The sequence below is a fragment of the Schistocerca americana genome, chromosome 1, assembly GCF_021461395.2.
Source record: "Schistocerca americana isolate TAMUIC-IGC-003095 chromosome 1, iqSchAmer2.1, whole genome shotgun sequence".
NCBI lineage: Eukaryota > Metazoa > Arthropoda > Insecta > Orthoptera > Acrididae > Schistocerca > Schistocerca americana.
This window is the reverse complement of record NC_060119.1, coordinates 1,235,480,611-1,235,498,096: the sequence shown is the minus strand read 5'-3', so window position 1 is coordinate 1,235,498,096 and position 17,486 is coordinate 1,235,480,611. Positions and strand designations below refer to the sequence as shown.

General features: G+C 46.3%; 1 protein-coding gene across 1 annotated transcript in view; it reads right to left on the bottom strand.

Annotated features, from left to right (window-relative positions):
* LOC124598405 (Down syndrome cell adhesion molecule-like protein Dscam2) overlaps positions 1-17,486 on the bottom strand; it is a 701,156-nt gene that overhangs the window by 458,029 nt on the left and 225,641 nt on the right. The window contains exon 5 of the mRNA XM_047135998.1: positions 10,136-10,285. Coding sequence (XP_046991954.1) covers positions 10,136-10,285 — 150 coding nt within the window. The remainder of the gene's footprint in view (positions 1-10,135; positions 10,286-17,486) is intronic.

Sequence of the window (17,486 nt, the reverse complement as noted above, 5' to 3'; positions counted from 1 at the left end):
GGGTTCCTTGGCTATACGTTAAATACGTTTTATAAACATAAGATCACGTAAAATTGGTTGGATAGCTCATTTCACAGGGCGTAGGGCGGCAAGGGCTGTCCACAACCAGTAAAGCGAGTAACGGACGATTCTGTACACAACGATCTTAGGACTGTGTCCTCAGAGGATTGCACAGAGGTGTGAGTGAATAATCTCCTCAGTACTCAACCTGTGTCATTTAGAACATGTGCTAGAAATGCTGACATTAGGACGTTAGAGATGGCGATATTTATGTTATTTATTAAAATGCATCTATGTCCGAAGAAACATTGTATCGAACTATACATATACCGTAAAGTATAGACGCTGCTCTGCCGTATTTCATGCCTAATCTCACGAGCAAAAATAATGTCTCTCCTTGTGTGTCATGTGATTTATGTGAGCACTATGGGACGCAGACATTAAGGATACTCCTCGTTACCTGTCTCATCCCACAAAGTTTGGGTCCCGAAATCGTGTTCCTACTGCCCTCCAGACTCGAATTCGTCGAAAATCACTCTCCAGACCAAATAGGGACTCATCTGTGAAAAGAACATTAGCCCACCGTCCAGGTGGCATCTCTCTAGCCGTTCCATTCTGTGAAGACACACCAGAGGTAAACAGACAACAGGTCACCAACAATAAAGACCACTCTACTGAAGCCTTCTGTACACCGTTTGCCTCGGTACAACACCTTTAGGAGGTCCTGCGACGTCAGATGCCAGTTGCAGTGCAGTACTAAGGCGGTACCGTCGTGCCCTTACAGTCAAATAAAAGTCCACTCTTTCTGATGTCACACGTGGTCGGCTCTGCCCTAGTCTCCGGGATCCAGTATCTGCCACTATAAACTGTCGTCTCATCCAAGAAACAACACTATGACTCACATTAAGTCATCGGGCCATATTACTTTGTGACTCTCCTGCTGCCATTCTTCGTATGGCCCTCCACAGCAGGGCCGGCTGCAGTGGTCTAGCGGTTCTAGGCGCTCAGTTAGGAACCGCGCGACTGCTACGGTCGCAGGTTCGAATCCTGCCTCGGGCATGGATGTGTGTGATGTCCTTAGGTTAGTTAGGTTTAAGTAGCTCTAAGTTCTAGGGGACTGATGACCACAGATGTTAAGTCCCATAGTGCTCAGAGCCATTTGAACCACAGCAGGGAGTCTGTAGGCGTCTTCTCTGTGTCATACTGCACCGTCTGTGGCTGTGTACACAGCGATTGTGAATGTAGGCTACCCTGCAAACACTACCCCGTTTCATACGTGCCTGAAGTCATTGCTGACGTGGTTGTCCGTTGATCGGAAAGCCATCTTCCGTGCCATCATGATAGTAACATCTCATGACAGTATGTACAATTATATCGTGAATTAGACACAAGACGGGGAAGTAGCAATTTGTTGCTTTAATTTCGTACACCTGTGTATTTTGTAAGTGTTATTGTCTTGAATAATGAAAGTTGTTTTATGCTGATCGAGTTACTGAGATATTTTAGAAGGTACGTGGAACTCATTAAAATAGTGTTCTAGTGAAGTGTACCATAAATTATTTAGTTATCCGGCGCAATAAAATTTTAACCCGCCTAGTGTAAGCTGGTACACAGCCTACAGCACATAATTTTGAGGAAAGTCTTACAAATTTCTTTCTATAATTTGGAGAGTAATTTCGAGTGTCACCGGGCTACAGTCGTGGTGTCTTTGGATGGAATACAATAGCCACATGTTCAACCTGGTACCACAAGAATTGTAACCGTTGTTTGAGTAATGTTAATATTTCTTATTTTTCAGATGACTGGAAGTATTGACTTATACAATCCATTATAATGGTTCGTACGGAAATTTAGTGATGAACCATGTATCTTGTGGACGACCTCAGTGTAAGAAGCTTCCAGCGCAGTTTGTTGTGGTATGATGTTTATATGAATACTGATTTCTTTGATGTGATGAACCTGGTTTCTTAAAATTCATTTTATTAACTAACTCTAAGTTTTAATTGTAAAATTTTGACTGATTATTTGTCAGATAAACCTCATTTCAAAAAATTATTTTATTTACCAACTGTATGTTTTTAATTAATAAATCTCTGAATTTGTGATTCTACGCGTTGTTCACCCAGACCTAGCTCCTCCACATATACCAGTGGTACAATATCGATAATCATTTATCAGCTTTGATGATACTATTTAATTCATTTGTATAGTTTTGCTCTGAACTAAAGTTTGTAGTGTTTCTATGGCACTGAATCTTCGCAAATAAAGAACGTAATAAATTTTACGGCCTATGGTCACAATGAGAAAACAATTGGCTCTAAATAAAACAACTTTCCGCAGACGGAACTACTGAACTTGTAAACTCGTCGTTGTATAGAAATGGAATCCTGACATCACCTGTGAGTGTTTGTGATGTGTGCGTCAGCAGTCAATTAAGGTAGGAGACGAGGTACTGGCAGAAGTAAAGCTGTGAGTACCGGGCGAGAGTCGTGCTTCGGTAGCTCAGTTGGTAGAGCACTTGCCCGCGAAAGGCAAAGGTCCCGAGTTCGAGTCTCGGTCGGGCACACAGTCTTAATCTGCCAGGAAGTTTCATATCAGCGCACACTCCGCTGCAGAGTGAAAATCTCATTCTGGAAACATCCCCCAGGCTGTGGCTAAGCCATGTCTCCGCAATATCCTTTCTTTCAGGAGTGCTAGTTCTGCAAGGTTCGCAGGAGAGCTTCTGTAAAGTTTGGAAGGTAGGAGACGAGGTACTGGCAGAAGTAAAGCTGTGAGTACCGGGCGAGAGTCGTGCTTCGGTAGCTCAGTTGGTAGAGCACTTGCCCGCGAAAGGCAAAGGTCCCGAGTTCGAGTCTCGGTCGGGCACACAGTTTTAATCTGCCAGGAAGTTTCAGTCAATTAAAATGCTTTACTGTACTGATATGAAAATATCAGGAGAAGAAAATAATAACACATAATTGATCGTTAAGAGGAAAAGAGACTAATGTTGAGTCAGTGCGTCGAATGGAAAAATATTAGCGTCATGAGAGGTCTACCATTGTGTTGGGAGGTCTAACATCGTGTCGTTTCCAAAGAAATCACCCAGGATTTGTCTTAAGCGGTGTACTGACACCACAGGAAACTCTAAATCTGCATAGGTGGAAGGGAATTAGATTCTCAGTCTTAGAATTCCATCTAGTCACATGCCTTAATCACAGCGTTAATCAGCAATCTCGGTAAAAATTCTAATAATCGATTTTGGAAACACTTCTAACAATAGATTTCACTATTTTGCTTTGGCTGTATAAACATGTCATAGCGTAAATAATACAGAAATTAAGTAAATGCACTGAAATGAAACGAATGGATCTACATATCGACGATCCCACAACTACAAAGATCAAAAAGAGTTTTGCATCACCTCGGTTCTGAGAGTTCCGGAACCTGTACAGAAAATTGGAATAGAGATCGATATAAACATCATTTCCGCCATTTTTACGGCTTATCAAAACCACACATTGCATTTTGTATCACCATACAGCAAGACCTTCAGAGGCGGTCGTCCAGATTGCTGTACATACCGGTACCTCAAATACCCAGTAGCACGTCCTCTTGCATTGATGTATGCCTATATTCGTCGTGTCATACTATCTACAAGTTCATCAAGGAACTGTTGGTCCAGATTGTCCCACTCCTCAACAGCGATTCGGCGTGGATCCCTCAGAGTGGTTGGTGGGCCAAGTCGTCCATAAACAGCCCTTTTCAAACTATCCCAGGCATGTTCGATAGGGTTCATGTGTGGAGAAAATGCTTGCCACTCTAGTCGACGATGTCGTTATCCTGAGGGAAGTCATTCACAATCTGTGCACGATGGGGCGCGAATTGTCGTCCATGAAGGAGAATGCCTGGCCAATATGCTGCCCATATGGTTGCACTATCTGTCGGAGGAAGGCATTCACGTATTGTACAGTCTTTATGGCGCCTTCCATGACCATCAGCGGCGTGCGTCAGCCCTACATAATGTCACCCCAAGACAGCTGGGAACCTCCACCTTGCTGCACTCGCTGGACAGTGTGTCTAAGGCGTTCAGCCTGAGTGGGTTGCCTCCAAACACGTCTCTGACGATTGTATGGTTGAAGGCATATGTGACATTCATCGGTAAAGTGAACGTGATTCCAATCCTGAACGGTCTATTCCCATTCGGCATGTTGTTGGGCCCATCTGTACCGCGCTGTACGGTGTCGTGGTTGCAAAGATGGATCTCGCCATGAACGTCGGGAGTGAAGTTGCTCATCATGCAGCCTATTGCGCACAGTTTGAGTCCTAACACGACGTCCTGTGGTTGCACGAAAAGCGCTATTCAACATGGTGGTGTTGCTGTCAGGGTTCCTCCGAGCCATAATCCGTAGTTAGCAGTCATCCACTGCAGTAGTAGTCCTTGGACGGCCTGAGGGAGGCATGTCATCGATTGTTCCTGTCTCTTTGTATCTCCTCCATGTCCGAACAACATCGCTTTGGTTCACTCCGAGGCGCCTGGACACTTCCCTTGTTGAGAGCTGTTCCTGCCACAAAGTAAAAATGCTGACGCGATAGAACCGCAGTATTGACCGTGTAGGCATGGTTGAACTACAGACAACACGAGTCGTGCACCCCCTTCCTGGTGGAATGACTGGAACGGATCGGCTGTCGGACCCCCTCCGCCCAATAGGCGCTGCTCATGCATGGTTGTTTACATCTTTGGGCGGTTTTAGTGACATCTCTGAACAGTCAAAGGGACTGTGTCTGTGATGCAACATCCACAGTCAATGTCTATCTTCAGGAGTTCTGGGAACCGTGGTGATCCAAAACTTTTTTTGATGTGTGTTAAGATGGATGTCTTGCCGATTCTGTGATTGAAAGATTGCGATATTAATAATAGTGTAAGACGATGTGTGTTTAAATGGATGTCTTGCCGATTCTGTGATTGAAAGATTGCGATATTAATAATAGTGTAAGACATACAGAGTTCGGACAAAAATATGGAAACACCAAAAACACAATACACTGACATGGCTAAAACGGTGTAGGAAAGGCGTTGGCATTCAGAACGGTTTAGAGACGTCTCTGAATGGGTGAATACAGAACCTTTATGGTTTTCAGGGGTATCTTATACCATTCCTCCTGCAAGATAGTGCCAAGTTCACGATACGATGATGGAGGTGGACAGTGATCACGCACCCTCCTCTCCAAAGTAGGCAACAGAGGTCCAGTAATACTGAGATCTGGTGGATGTGAGGGCCAGAGAAGGTCCGAGAATTTATCCTCGTGCTCACAAAACCACTCACTGCTGGACGACGGGAGCTGTGAGAAGAGGGGTCTCGTCATCTTGGAGCACACCATCACCGTTGGGGAACAAACATTTTGCTATAGGGTGCACCTAACCAATAGTCACAAAATTCTTGGCAGTAAAGTGCCCTAGTGCAGTAACCATGGAGTCCTTGCAGTACCACAGTCTAACTGCCAAAATCATGACCGAACCCCCAGGCATGTTTCATTCTTGGAACGTAAACTCGGCCAGGAGTTGGAAACAATGAGAAACATGACTCATCTGGCCAAATGAATTCCTTCTGTTGCTCCACAGCCCAGGTTTTTGGCTTCCGCACCAACGTTGCCAGCTTATGGAGATCCGTTCGTGTTGTTTTGTTGCTGGCAGGGTTCCCTAGCGACATTCAGTTCTGCAGAAACTTTTGCAGCTGTCGCTCTCTTGTTTGTCGTCACAGTTGTCTTTAATGACCGTCAGTCACGCTCATTCAACACACATTTTCGTCCGCGTTGTGACTTGACGGATGATGTTTTCTTGCTTTGCCTGGATGCTGTAAAATGTTCGGTAAGGTGCCTCTCGAAACAAAGAAAAAAAAAAGACTTTGACTGCCTTCGTTACGAGAGCACCCGCCATAAAGCACCAACACTCTGCCCGAGTTCGAATTTACTTTGCTCTGACATAATGCATCACAACTATTCGAACCACTGCTCTGAAGACGACTGATACTTAGCATGTATTGAGAACACTGCACAGCTGCCGCTCGGGGTCAATTAAAGCAGCGGAACCTACACTATGAGATCAAAAGTATCCGGAAACCTGGCTGAAAATGACTTACAAGTTCGTGGCGCCCTCCATCGGTAATCCCGGAATTCAGTATGGTGTTGGCCCAAGCTTAGCCTTAATGACAGCTTCCACTACCGCTGACATACGTTCAGTCAGGTGCTGGAAGGTTTCTTGGAGAATGGCAGCCCATTCTTCACGGAGTGCTGCTCTGAGGAGAGGTATCGATGTCGGTCGGTAAGAGCCTCCCACGAAGTCGGCGTTCCAAAACATCCCAAAGGGGTTCTAGAGGATTCAGGTCAGGACTCTGTCCAGGCCAGTGCACTACAGGGATGTTATTGTCGTGTAACCAGGCACCACAGGCCGTGCATTATGAACAGGTGCTCGGTCGTGTTGAAAGATGCAATCGACATCCCCGAATTGCTCTTCAACAGTGGGAAGTAACAAGGTGCTTACAGCACCAATGTCCGCCGCTCGTGGTCTCGCGGTTGCGTTCTCGCTTCCCGAGCACGGGGTCCCGGGTTCGATTCCCGGCGGGGTCAGGAATTTTCACCTGCCTCGAGATGACTGGGTGTTTGTGTTGTCCTCATCATTTCATCATCATCCAGGAAAGTGGCGAAATTGGGCTGAGCAAAGGTTGGGAAATTGTACGGGCGCTGATAACCGCGCCGTTGAGCGCCCTACAAACCAAACATCATCATCATCATCACAACACCAATGTAGGCCTGTGCTGTGATAGTGCCACGCAAAACAACAAGGAGTGGAAGCCCCTCCGTGAAAATCACGACCACACCGTAACTCCAGGGCCTCCGAATTTCACTGCTAGCACTACACACACTGGTAGATGAAGTTCACCGGGCATTCGCCATGCCCACACCCAGCCATCGGATCGCCACATTGTGTACCGTGACTCGTCACTGCACACAACGTTCTTCCACTGTTCAGTGGTCCAATGTTTATGCTCCTTACACGAAGCGAGGCTTCGTTTGGCACTGTGGATAACATCGGAAGTTCACAGAGGCTTTTTGCGGATGATGCTGTGGTATATCGAGATGTTGTAACGATGGAAAATTGTACTGAAATGCAGGAGGATCTGCTACGAAATGAGGCATGGTGCAGGGAATGGCAATTGAATCTCAGTGTAGAGAAGCGTAATGTGCACAATGTGCATAAATTATCTGGGAGTAGGCATTAGGAGTGATTTAAAATCGAATGACCATATAAAATTAATCGTCGGCAAAGCAGATGCCAGACTGAGATTCATTGGAAGAATCGTAAGGAAATGCAGTCCGAAAACAAAGGAAGTAGGTTACAGTACACTTCTTCTCTCACTGTTTGAATACTGCTCACCGGTGTGGGATCCGTACCAGATAGGGTTCATAGAAGAGAGAGAGAAGATCCAACGGAGAGCAGCGCGCATCGTTACAGGATCATATAGTAATCGCGATAGCGTAACGGAGATGATACACTCCTGGAAATTGAAATAAGAACACCGTGAATTCATTGTCCCAGGAAGGGGAAACTTTATTGACACATTCCTGGGGTCAGATACATCACATGATCACACTGACAGAACCACAGGCACATAGACACAGGCAACAGAGCATGCACAATGTCGGCACTAGTACAGTGTATATCCACCTTTCGCAGCAATGCAGGCTGCTATTCTCCCATGGAGACGATCGTAGAGATGCTGGATGTATTCCTGTGGAACGGCTTGCCATGCCATTTCCACCTGGCGCCTCAGTTGGACCAGCGTTCGTGCTGGACGTGCAGACCGCGTGAGACGACGCTTCATCCAGTCCCAAACATGCTCAATGGGGGACAGATCCGGAGATCTTGCTGGCCAGGGTAGCTGACTTACACCTTCTAGAGCACGTTGGGTGGCACGGGATACATGGGGACGTGCATTGTCCTGTTGGAACAGCAAGTTCCCTTGCCGGTCTAGGAATGGTAGAACGATGGGTTCGATGACGGTTTGGATGTACCGTGCACTATTCAGTGTCCCCTCGACGATCACCAGTGGTGTACGGCCAGTGTAGGAGATCGCTCACCACACCATGATGCCGGGTGTTGGCCCTGTGTGCCTCGGTCGTATGCAGTCCTGATTGTGGCGCTCACCTGCACGGTGCCAAACACGCATACGACCATCATTGGCACCAAGGCAGAAGCGACTCTCATCGCTGAAGACGACACGTCTCCATTCGTACCTCCATTCACGCCTGTCGCGACACCACTGGAGGCGGGCTGCACGATGTTGGGGCGTGAGCGGAAGACGGCCTAACGGTGTGCGGGACCGTAGCCCAGCTTCATGGAGACGGTTGCGAATGGTCCTCGCCGATACCCCAGGAGCAACAGTGTCCCTAATTTGCTGGGAAGTGGCGGTGCGGTCCCCTACGGCACTGCGTAGGATCCTACGGTCTTGGCGTGCATCCGTGCGTCGCTGCGGTCCGGTCCCAGGTCGACGGGCACGTGCACCTTCCGCCGACCACTGGCGACAACATCGATGTACTGTGGAGACCTCACGCCCCACGTGTTGAGCAATTCGGCGGTACGTCCACCCGGCCTCCCGCATGCCCACTATACGCCCTCGCTCAAAGTCCGTCAACTGCACATACGGTTCACGTCCACGCTGTCGCGGCATGCTACCAGTGTTAAAGACTGCGATGGAGCTCCGTATGCCACGGCAAACTGGCTGACACTGACGGCGGCGGTGCACAAATGCTGCGCAGCTAGCGCCATTCGACGGCCAACACCGCGGTTCCTGGTGTGTCCGCTGTGCCGTGCGTGTGATCATTGCTTGTACAGCCCTCTCGCAGTGTCCGGAGCAAGTATGGTGGGTCTGACACACCGGTGTCAATGTGTTCTTTTTTCCATTTCCAGGAGTGTAGATAAACTCCAGTGGAAGACTGCAAGAGAGACGATCGGTAGTATCGAGAGCATACCTTCACCGAGGAGTCAAGCAGTATATTGCTCCCTCCTACGTATATCTCGCGACGAGACCATGAGGATAAAATCAGAGAGATTACAGCCCACACAGAGGCATATCGACAATCCTTCTTTCCACGAACAATACGAGACTGGAATGGAAGGAGAACCGATAGAGGTTCTCCAGGTACCATCCGCCACATATCGTCAGATGGCTTGCGGAGTGTGGGTTTAGATGTAGAACCGGCATGATGTGTGGATTATGAGCAGCCGCTCGACCATGAAATTCAAGTTTTCTCACCTCCCGCCTAACTATGGCAGTATTTGAAGTGCATCCTGATGCAGTTTGCAAACTCCTGTGTGATGGTCTGGATAGATGTCTGCCTATTACGCATTACGACCCTCTTCAACTGTCGGCGGTCTCTGTCAGTCAATAGACGAGGTCGGCCTGTACTCATTTGTGCTGTACTTGTTCCTTCACGTTTCCATTTCACTAACACATGGGAATCAGAGGACCTAGGTATGGCCGGCCGAAGTGGCCGTGCGGTTAAAGGCGCTGCAGTCTGGAACCGCAAGACCGCTACGGTCGCAGGTTCGAATCCTGCCTCGGGCATGGCTGTTTGTGTTGTCCTTAGGTTAGTTAGGTTTAACTAGTTCTAAGTTCTAGGGGACTAATGACCTCAGCAGTTGAGTCCCATAGTGCTCAGAGCCATTTGAACCATTTTGAACCTAGGTATGTTTAGGAGCGTGTAAACCTAGCTTACAGATGTATGACACAAAAGACACCCAATCACCTAACCACCTTCGAAGTCCGTGAGTTCCGCTTAGCGCCCCATTCTGCTCTCTCACGATGTCTAATGACTACCGAGGTCGCTGTTATGGAGTACCTGGCAGTAGGTGGCAGCACAATGCACCTAATATGAAAAAGTGTGTCTAATATGAAAAAGTGTGTTTTTAGGGATATCCCGATACTTTTGATCACATAATGTACATGTTTGGCTGGCTTTTGTATTTGTGTTCAAGCACTAATTTTTCGCGGTGTTTCCATAGATTTGTCCAACCCCTGTAGTCAGTTGTTTTAATTTTTGACGAGGCTGAACTGGAGTGCGTCATTGGCTACAGAAGGGGTTGGGAAACCGACTGTACCTGTGACGGTGAGCAGCTGGGCCGGGCTGCTCCTGCGCCGCTCCCCGGTGAGTGCGTGCAGCGTGAGGCAGCTGTAGCGGGAGGAGGCGTCCGCCGCCGTGGCCCGCCTCACCAGCAGGTCCCCGGTGCTCGTCACCACGAAGCGGCCGCCTCCTGCGACGAACACTTGTTTGAGTGACTGTGGTATCTGAGGTTAATTATAACTCTGAACCGAGTCTCAATCAACGTTGCACGTGGAAATACACTACTGGCCATTAAAATTGATACAACTAGAAGAAATGCAGATGATAAACGGGTATTCATTGGACAAATATATTATACTAGAACTGACTTGTGATTACATTTTCACGCAGTTTGGGTGCATAGATCCTGAGAAATCAGTACCCAGAACATCCACCTTTGGCCGTAATAACGGCCTTGATACGCCTGGGCATTGAGTCAAACAGAACTTAAATGGCGTGTACAGGTACAGCTGCCAATGCAGCTTCAACACGATACCACGGTTCATCAAGAGTAGTGACTGGCGTATTGTGAAGAGCCAGTTGCTCGGCCACCATTGACCAGACGTTTTCAGTTGGTGAGAGATCTGGAGAATGTGTTGGCCAGGGCAGCAGTCGAACATTTTTTGTATCCAGAAAGGCCCGTACAGGACCTGCAACATGCGGTCGTGCATTATCCTGCTGAAAGGTAGGGTTCCGCAGGGATCGAATGAAGGGTAGAGCCACGGGTCGTAACACATCTCATATGTAACGTTCACTGTTCAATGTGCCGTCAACGCGAACAAGACGTGACCGAGAAGTGTAACCAGTGGCACCCCATACCATCACGCCGGGTGATACGCCAGTATGGCGATGACGGATACACGCTTCCAATGTGCGTTCACCGCGATATCGCCAAACACGGATGCGGCCATCATGATGCTGTAAACAGAACCTGGATTCATCCGAAAAAATGATGTTTTGCCATTCGTGCACCAGGTTCGTCGTTGAGTACACCATCGCAGGCGCTCCTCTCTGTGATGCAGCTTCAAGGGTAACCGCAGCCATGGTCTCCGAGCTGATAGTCCATGCTTCTGCAAACGTCGTCGAACTGTTCGTGCAGATGGTTGTCGTCTTGCAAACGTCCCCATCTGTTGACTCAGGGGTCGAGACGTAGCTGCACGATCCGTTCCAGCCATGCGTATAAGATGCCTGTCATCTCGACTGCTAGTGATACGAGGACGTTGGGATCTAGCACGGCGTTCCATATTACCCTCCTGAACCAACCGATTCCATATTCTGCTAACAGTCATTGGATTTCGACCAACGCGAGCAGCAATGTCGCGATAAGTTAAACCGCAATCGCGATAGGCTACAATCCGACCTTTATCAAAGTCGGAAACGTAATGGTACGCATTTCTCCTTCTTACACGAGGCATCACAACAACGTTTCACCAGGCAACGCCGGTCAACTGCTGTTTGTGTATGAGAAATCGGTTGGAAACTTTCCTCATATCAGCACGTTCTAGGTGTCGCCACCGGCGCCAACCCTGTGTGAATGCTCTGAGAAGGTAATCATTTGCATATCACAGCATCTTCTTCCTGTCGGTTAAATTTCGCGTCTGTAGCACGTCATCGTCGTGGTGTAGCAATTTTAATGGCCAGTAGTGTATGACATAGGCTGAAATCTAACGTATCACAAATGGCCTAGGAAAACTGTTTCACATTTGAGTGTCCTCACAGATTTACGTGACCTGAAACAAAGAAATCGACTGTTCATTCTTAACAAAAACGACGAGTTCTTATACGTTGGAAAAATCAACTGTTGTATTAAATGTCTATACGTTAGAAGGAAGGTTTGCCCTCTATTTTACTGTACGTGGTGGCGTGCTTCTTAGATGTAACGAACATGCCGTCTGTAACGCCGCTTCCTTTGGACGCAAAATTGAAAATATAAAATTGTTCCCTAAACCCAATAAAAGTCCCACTGGAATAGCATCACTTGAATAGTAGCAAGTATACAGGGTGAAAAGTATTTAAACCGACGAACTCTGGGAGGTAGTAGGTGACATCAAAACAAATATTTTTCCCTAATGTCATTTTTTCCAATGAGGATTATTTAAACCGGTGGAAGCCATATTACGCCGTTCAGTTGTTATAGGCCGTATTACGATCTTCACTTGTTAGAGGGCGTATTACGCTATTCAGTTGTAGGCAACTGGTGTCCACCAGTGTAGTAGTGCATTGTCTGTGTTTACTAATGGGGCGATACACCTGGAGTGAGTACACTCATATGGTTGGTGCATACTACGCAGGGCACCACAACGGACGAGCTGCACAGCGGGCTTATCAACAACAATATCCTAATCGCCGTGTCCCGCATCATACGACCTTTGCTGTTGTGTACCAACGTCTGCGTGAGAGCGGGTCATTTAGCAGATTACCTGGACAGGGACGCCGTCGCACGGTAAGAACGCTGCAATTTGAGGAAGCTGTCTTGCAGCATGTGGAGCGGGATCCTTCAATCTGCACTCGTGCAATTGCACGTAACATGGGGAAGTATCAGACGAATGTAGGAACAGTCCTTCGAGAACAATTTTTACTTCCATTTCACTTACAGCGTGTCCACAACCTGGAACCAATTGATTATCCACCCAGACCACAGTTTTCGCGGTGGTACCTGGAACAATATGAAATGTATCCTACATTTCCATCCTCTGTGTTATTTACCGATGAAGCAACGTTCAGGCGTGATGGAGTCTTCAACATGCACAATTCGCATGTTTGGAGTGAGGATAACCTACATGCCACAGTTACTAGCGCTCATCAAGTGCGGTTCTTCGTTAATGTGCGGGTCGGTGTTCTTGAGGACTGTTCAATTGGGCCGTATCTGCTACCCAGGCCATTAAATGGCAGGCACAATTGCAATTTTCTCGCCAGAGCATTGCCAGAATTGCTGGAAGACGTCCCGCTCCCTACAAGACAACGCATGTGGTTCCAACATGACGGGGCGCCGGCACATTTCAGTCGTCGTGTGCGTCGATTCCTGGACCGACGTTTCCCAGAAACGTGGATTGGCAGAGGTGGTCCTGTACCATGGCCTGCTCGATCCCCAGATATGTCCCCTCTTGACTTTTTTTATGTGAGGAGAGATGCAGAACTTTGTTTATGCAACTCCTGTTGCATCAGAAGAGGATCTGGTTGCCCGGACAGTAGCAGCAGCAGCAGCAGCAGGAACAATTCAGGATACTCCTGGGGTTTTTGCCCGTGTCAGACAGAACATGATCCGACGGTTTAACCTTTGTTTACGTGTCAATGGAGGCATTTTTGAAAATCTACTGTAACTGAAATTGGGTTGTGTTAATGTGTTGCCTCTTGGTCATAAAAAATGGAAAAGTGTTTGTTGGTTTAATTAATTTGTCACCAGAGAAATCTTCCTCTACCTGTTTAAATATTCCTCAAAGGAAAAAATTACATTAGGGAAAAATATTTGTTTTGATGTCCCCTACAACCTCCCAGAGTTTGTAGGTTTAAATACTTTTCACCCTGTATACAGATAAGAAATACAGTATTAAGTGACTTAATGTTTTAAAAAGGGAAAGAAAAGAAATAGAATCCATTAGTTTCAAATTAAAATAATAGTAGATCGCAAAGTAGTGTACTTATAGGTCACGGAATAGAACGAGTGAACTCAAAGAATACTTCTTGTGAGTACTCTTTGAGGACACTACGTAATACAGAAGAAAAATGTCATACATTGTTAATGTGCTACCAGCGATTGCTGGATCAGGCCATATCTCAACGTATGCTCTTGTACGTATGCGAGACGAGATTGTTTTTGTGCATTTTTGGAAATTTTGCGATCTGCTAGGAATCATTAAACTTGAAATAGGTAGATCAGTAACCCTGAATATATCATTACGTAAAGCCAAGGGAGGAAAAGATCCGAACTTTTCTTAAATTGATTATCATACAGGGAAGACTTAACTTTGCCCGAAAGTAATAGTCTGTTAGCAGTTTACCGACATAGGAAGTGAACATTCGTATTGAATTGTGAGAAAGTAGTGAAGTCTCGTAGCAAATGAAATCTGGATCTTGTTACAAACTCTTTGATGGAAACATAGCTAATTCCACCCAGCTTAGGGAAAAGTTACTTCCTTAATACAATAAAAGGACGTGAATTGTATAGAATAAATCAGCATAAAGTGGATTTATTGTGTGACATTTCTTTCAACCCATTTAATATTGTGTGTTTATAAAATCTACGACGTAGATTAATTAATAACAGAGTGCAGCGTGCATAAATATTCCTTGCCGCGTTAGAAAGTTATTGTACCGACTCGAACTATTAAGCTTATGTAAACTGAAAACTTTAGGGGAGAAACTATTGCCCTACATGGACTGTAGCCATAATTAGTACAAGGATAGCCATTGGTGTTCAACTACGGGTAGCTGTGCTCGTACACGTCGGTGAGCATATAATTATTTGAACTGGTCGGTATCACTGATACGCACTCGGCGTGAATACAGTGCGGCAGGACAGACTTATTTTTTAATGTAATGTTCCTCATCAGACAGTATTACCGCTAACAGGTCGGAGCACGAATATCATCAACAAATATTTCCAATATATCTTAAGGGGAGCAGTTACCCGTCGGACAGCAAAATAATGCGAACGTGATACAATAGCTCCCTACTTAGCAATCATATACAACCGCTCGCTCACCGATAGATCTGTACCTGCAGGTTGGAAAATCACGCAGGTCGCACCAGTGTTTAAGAAGGGTAGTAGGAGTAATCCAGCGAACTACAGACCTATATTACTGACGTCGGTTTGCAGTAGGGTTTTGGAGCATATACGGTATTCAAACATTATGAATCACCTCGAAGGGAACGATCTATTGATACGTAATCAGCATGGTTTCAGAAAACATCGTTCTTGTGCAACGCGGCTAGCTCTTTATTCGCCCGAAGTAATGGCCGCTATCGACAGGGGATCTCAAGTTGATTCCGTATTTCTCGATTTCCGGAAAGCTTTCCTCACAAGCGACTTCTAATCAAGCTGTGGGCCTATGGGGTATCGTCTCAGTTGTGAGACTGGATTCGTGATTTCCTGTCAGGAAGCTCGCAGTTCATAGTAATAGACGGCAAATCATCGAGTAAAATTGAAGTGACATCAGGTGTTCCCCAGGGAAGCGTCCTGGGACCTCTGCTGTTCCTGATCTATATAAATGACCTGGGTGACAATCTGAGCAGTTCTCTTACGTTGTTCGCAGATTATGCTGTAATTTACCGTCTAGTAAGGTCATCCGAAGACCAGTATCAGTTGCAGAGCGATTTAGAAAAGATTGCTGTATGGTGTGGCAGGTGGCAGTTGACGCTAAATAAAGAAAAGTGTGAGGTGATCCACATGAGTTCCAAAAGAAATCCGTTGGAATTCGATTACTCGATAAATAGTACAATTCTCAAGGCTGTCAATTCAACTAAGTACCTGGGTGTTAAAATTACGAACAACTTCAGTTGGAAAGACCACATAGATAATATTGTGGGGAAGGCGAGCCAAAAGTTGCGTTTCATTGGCAGGACACTTAGAAGATGCAACAAGTCCACTAAAGAGACAGCTTACACTACACTCGTTCGTCCTCTGTTAGAATATTGCTGCGCGGTGTGGGATCCTTACCAGGTGGAATTGACGGAGAACATCGAAAGCGTGCAAAAAAGGGCAGCTCGTTTTGTATTATCACGTAATAGGGGAGAGAGTGTGGCAGATATGGTACGCGAGTTGGGATGGAAGTCATTAAAGCAAAGACGTTTTTCGTCGCGGCGAGATCTATTTACGAAATTTCAGTCACCAACTTTCTCTTCCGAATGCGAAAATATTTTGTTGAGCCCAACCTACATAGGTAGGAATGATCATCAAAATAAAATACGAGAAATCAGAGCTCGAACAGAAATGTTTAGGTGTTCGTTTTTCCCGTGCTCTGTTTGGGAGTGGAATGGTAGGGAGATAGTATGATTTTGGTTCGATGAACCCTCTGCCAAGCACTTAAATGTGAATTGCAGAGTAATCATGTAGATGTGGATGTAGACGTAGATGTAATGGGATGGTTGTGTTTGACGGTCAACGACGCAGGTAAGGCACGTGTAGTGCTGCAGTGTGCGTCTTCAGTACGGACTAGGTATCAGTATAGGTTGTTCAAGAGTAGTGCACACTTCGTATTTGCACTCAGAGGCCGAGGTCGACGTGCAATGAAAGACCTAACAGAGTTCCAAAGAGGGCAGATTAGCTGAAGCATCAGTAACCAATACAGCCAACTTGTTGAATGGTTCAAGAGCCACTGTTTCAACAGACATGACAGCCTAATCAAAACATGGAAAGACATCATCGTGTAAACCTAATAGTGAGCGCAAATCAAAACTAAATGGCATAGATCGTCGTACGTAACACGAATTGTGTCCAAACAGCATAAAGCTACGGCGGCTAAAGTGACTGCAGGGCTCAATAGCCATCTTTTGGACCCAGTATCTATCGATACTGTCCGCCGAGAACGCCATAAAGCGAACATTCATGGACGAGCTGCAACAACGAAACCATTCGTGACGAAAACCAACGCAAAGAAGTGTAAAACATGGTGTAAGGAGCATAAATCCTGGACGGCTAGTCAGTGGAGAAACGTCATATGATCCGGCGAATCTACGTTTCCGTTATTTCCAACATCGGGCGGGGTGTACGTCTGGAGAACGCCAAAAGAAGTGTACAATCCTGACTGCTTGATTTCAAGGTTAAGCATAGTGTGATGGTGTGGGCAGCCATATCCTAGTATTCTGCTTGTCCCATCATTACTCTCAAAGGACGTGTTACAGCCAATGATTATACGAACATTTTAGGTGATCAGGTGCAACCCGTGATTCAAACCTTGTTCCCCAACAATGATGCCATATTTCAAGAGGGTAATGCACCCATTCACACAGCCAGGACAGTACAATCGTGGTATGAGGAGCATGCAACTGAACTGCAGCGTCTTCCGTAGCCCGCACAGTCCTCTGACTAGAAGAATATCGAACCTTTGTGGGCGCATTGGAGAGCAGACTCCAGAGCAGATTTCCGCCTCCCTCGTCACTACAGGAGTTAGATGAGGTTTTGATAGAATAGTGGCATAACATTCCTCTGGAGACTGTATTACGTGCAAATGGGGGTCCAACCACTTATTAATAAACCATTCCCAAGTAAGTACAATTGTTCATATTATTGTGCCAATCTCCTGTACATTCGTAGCATAAACATTTTATTAAAAGTATTTTGGCGACCACCTGTACGCCGCAAAATAAATACTCTTCTTAACGAAACCTTGTTTCATGTTGAACGTAAGCGC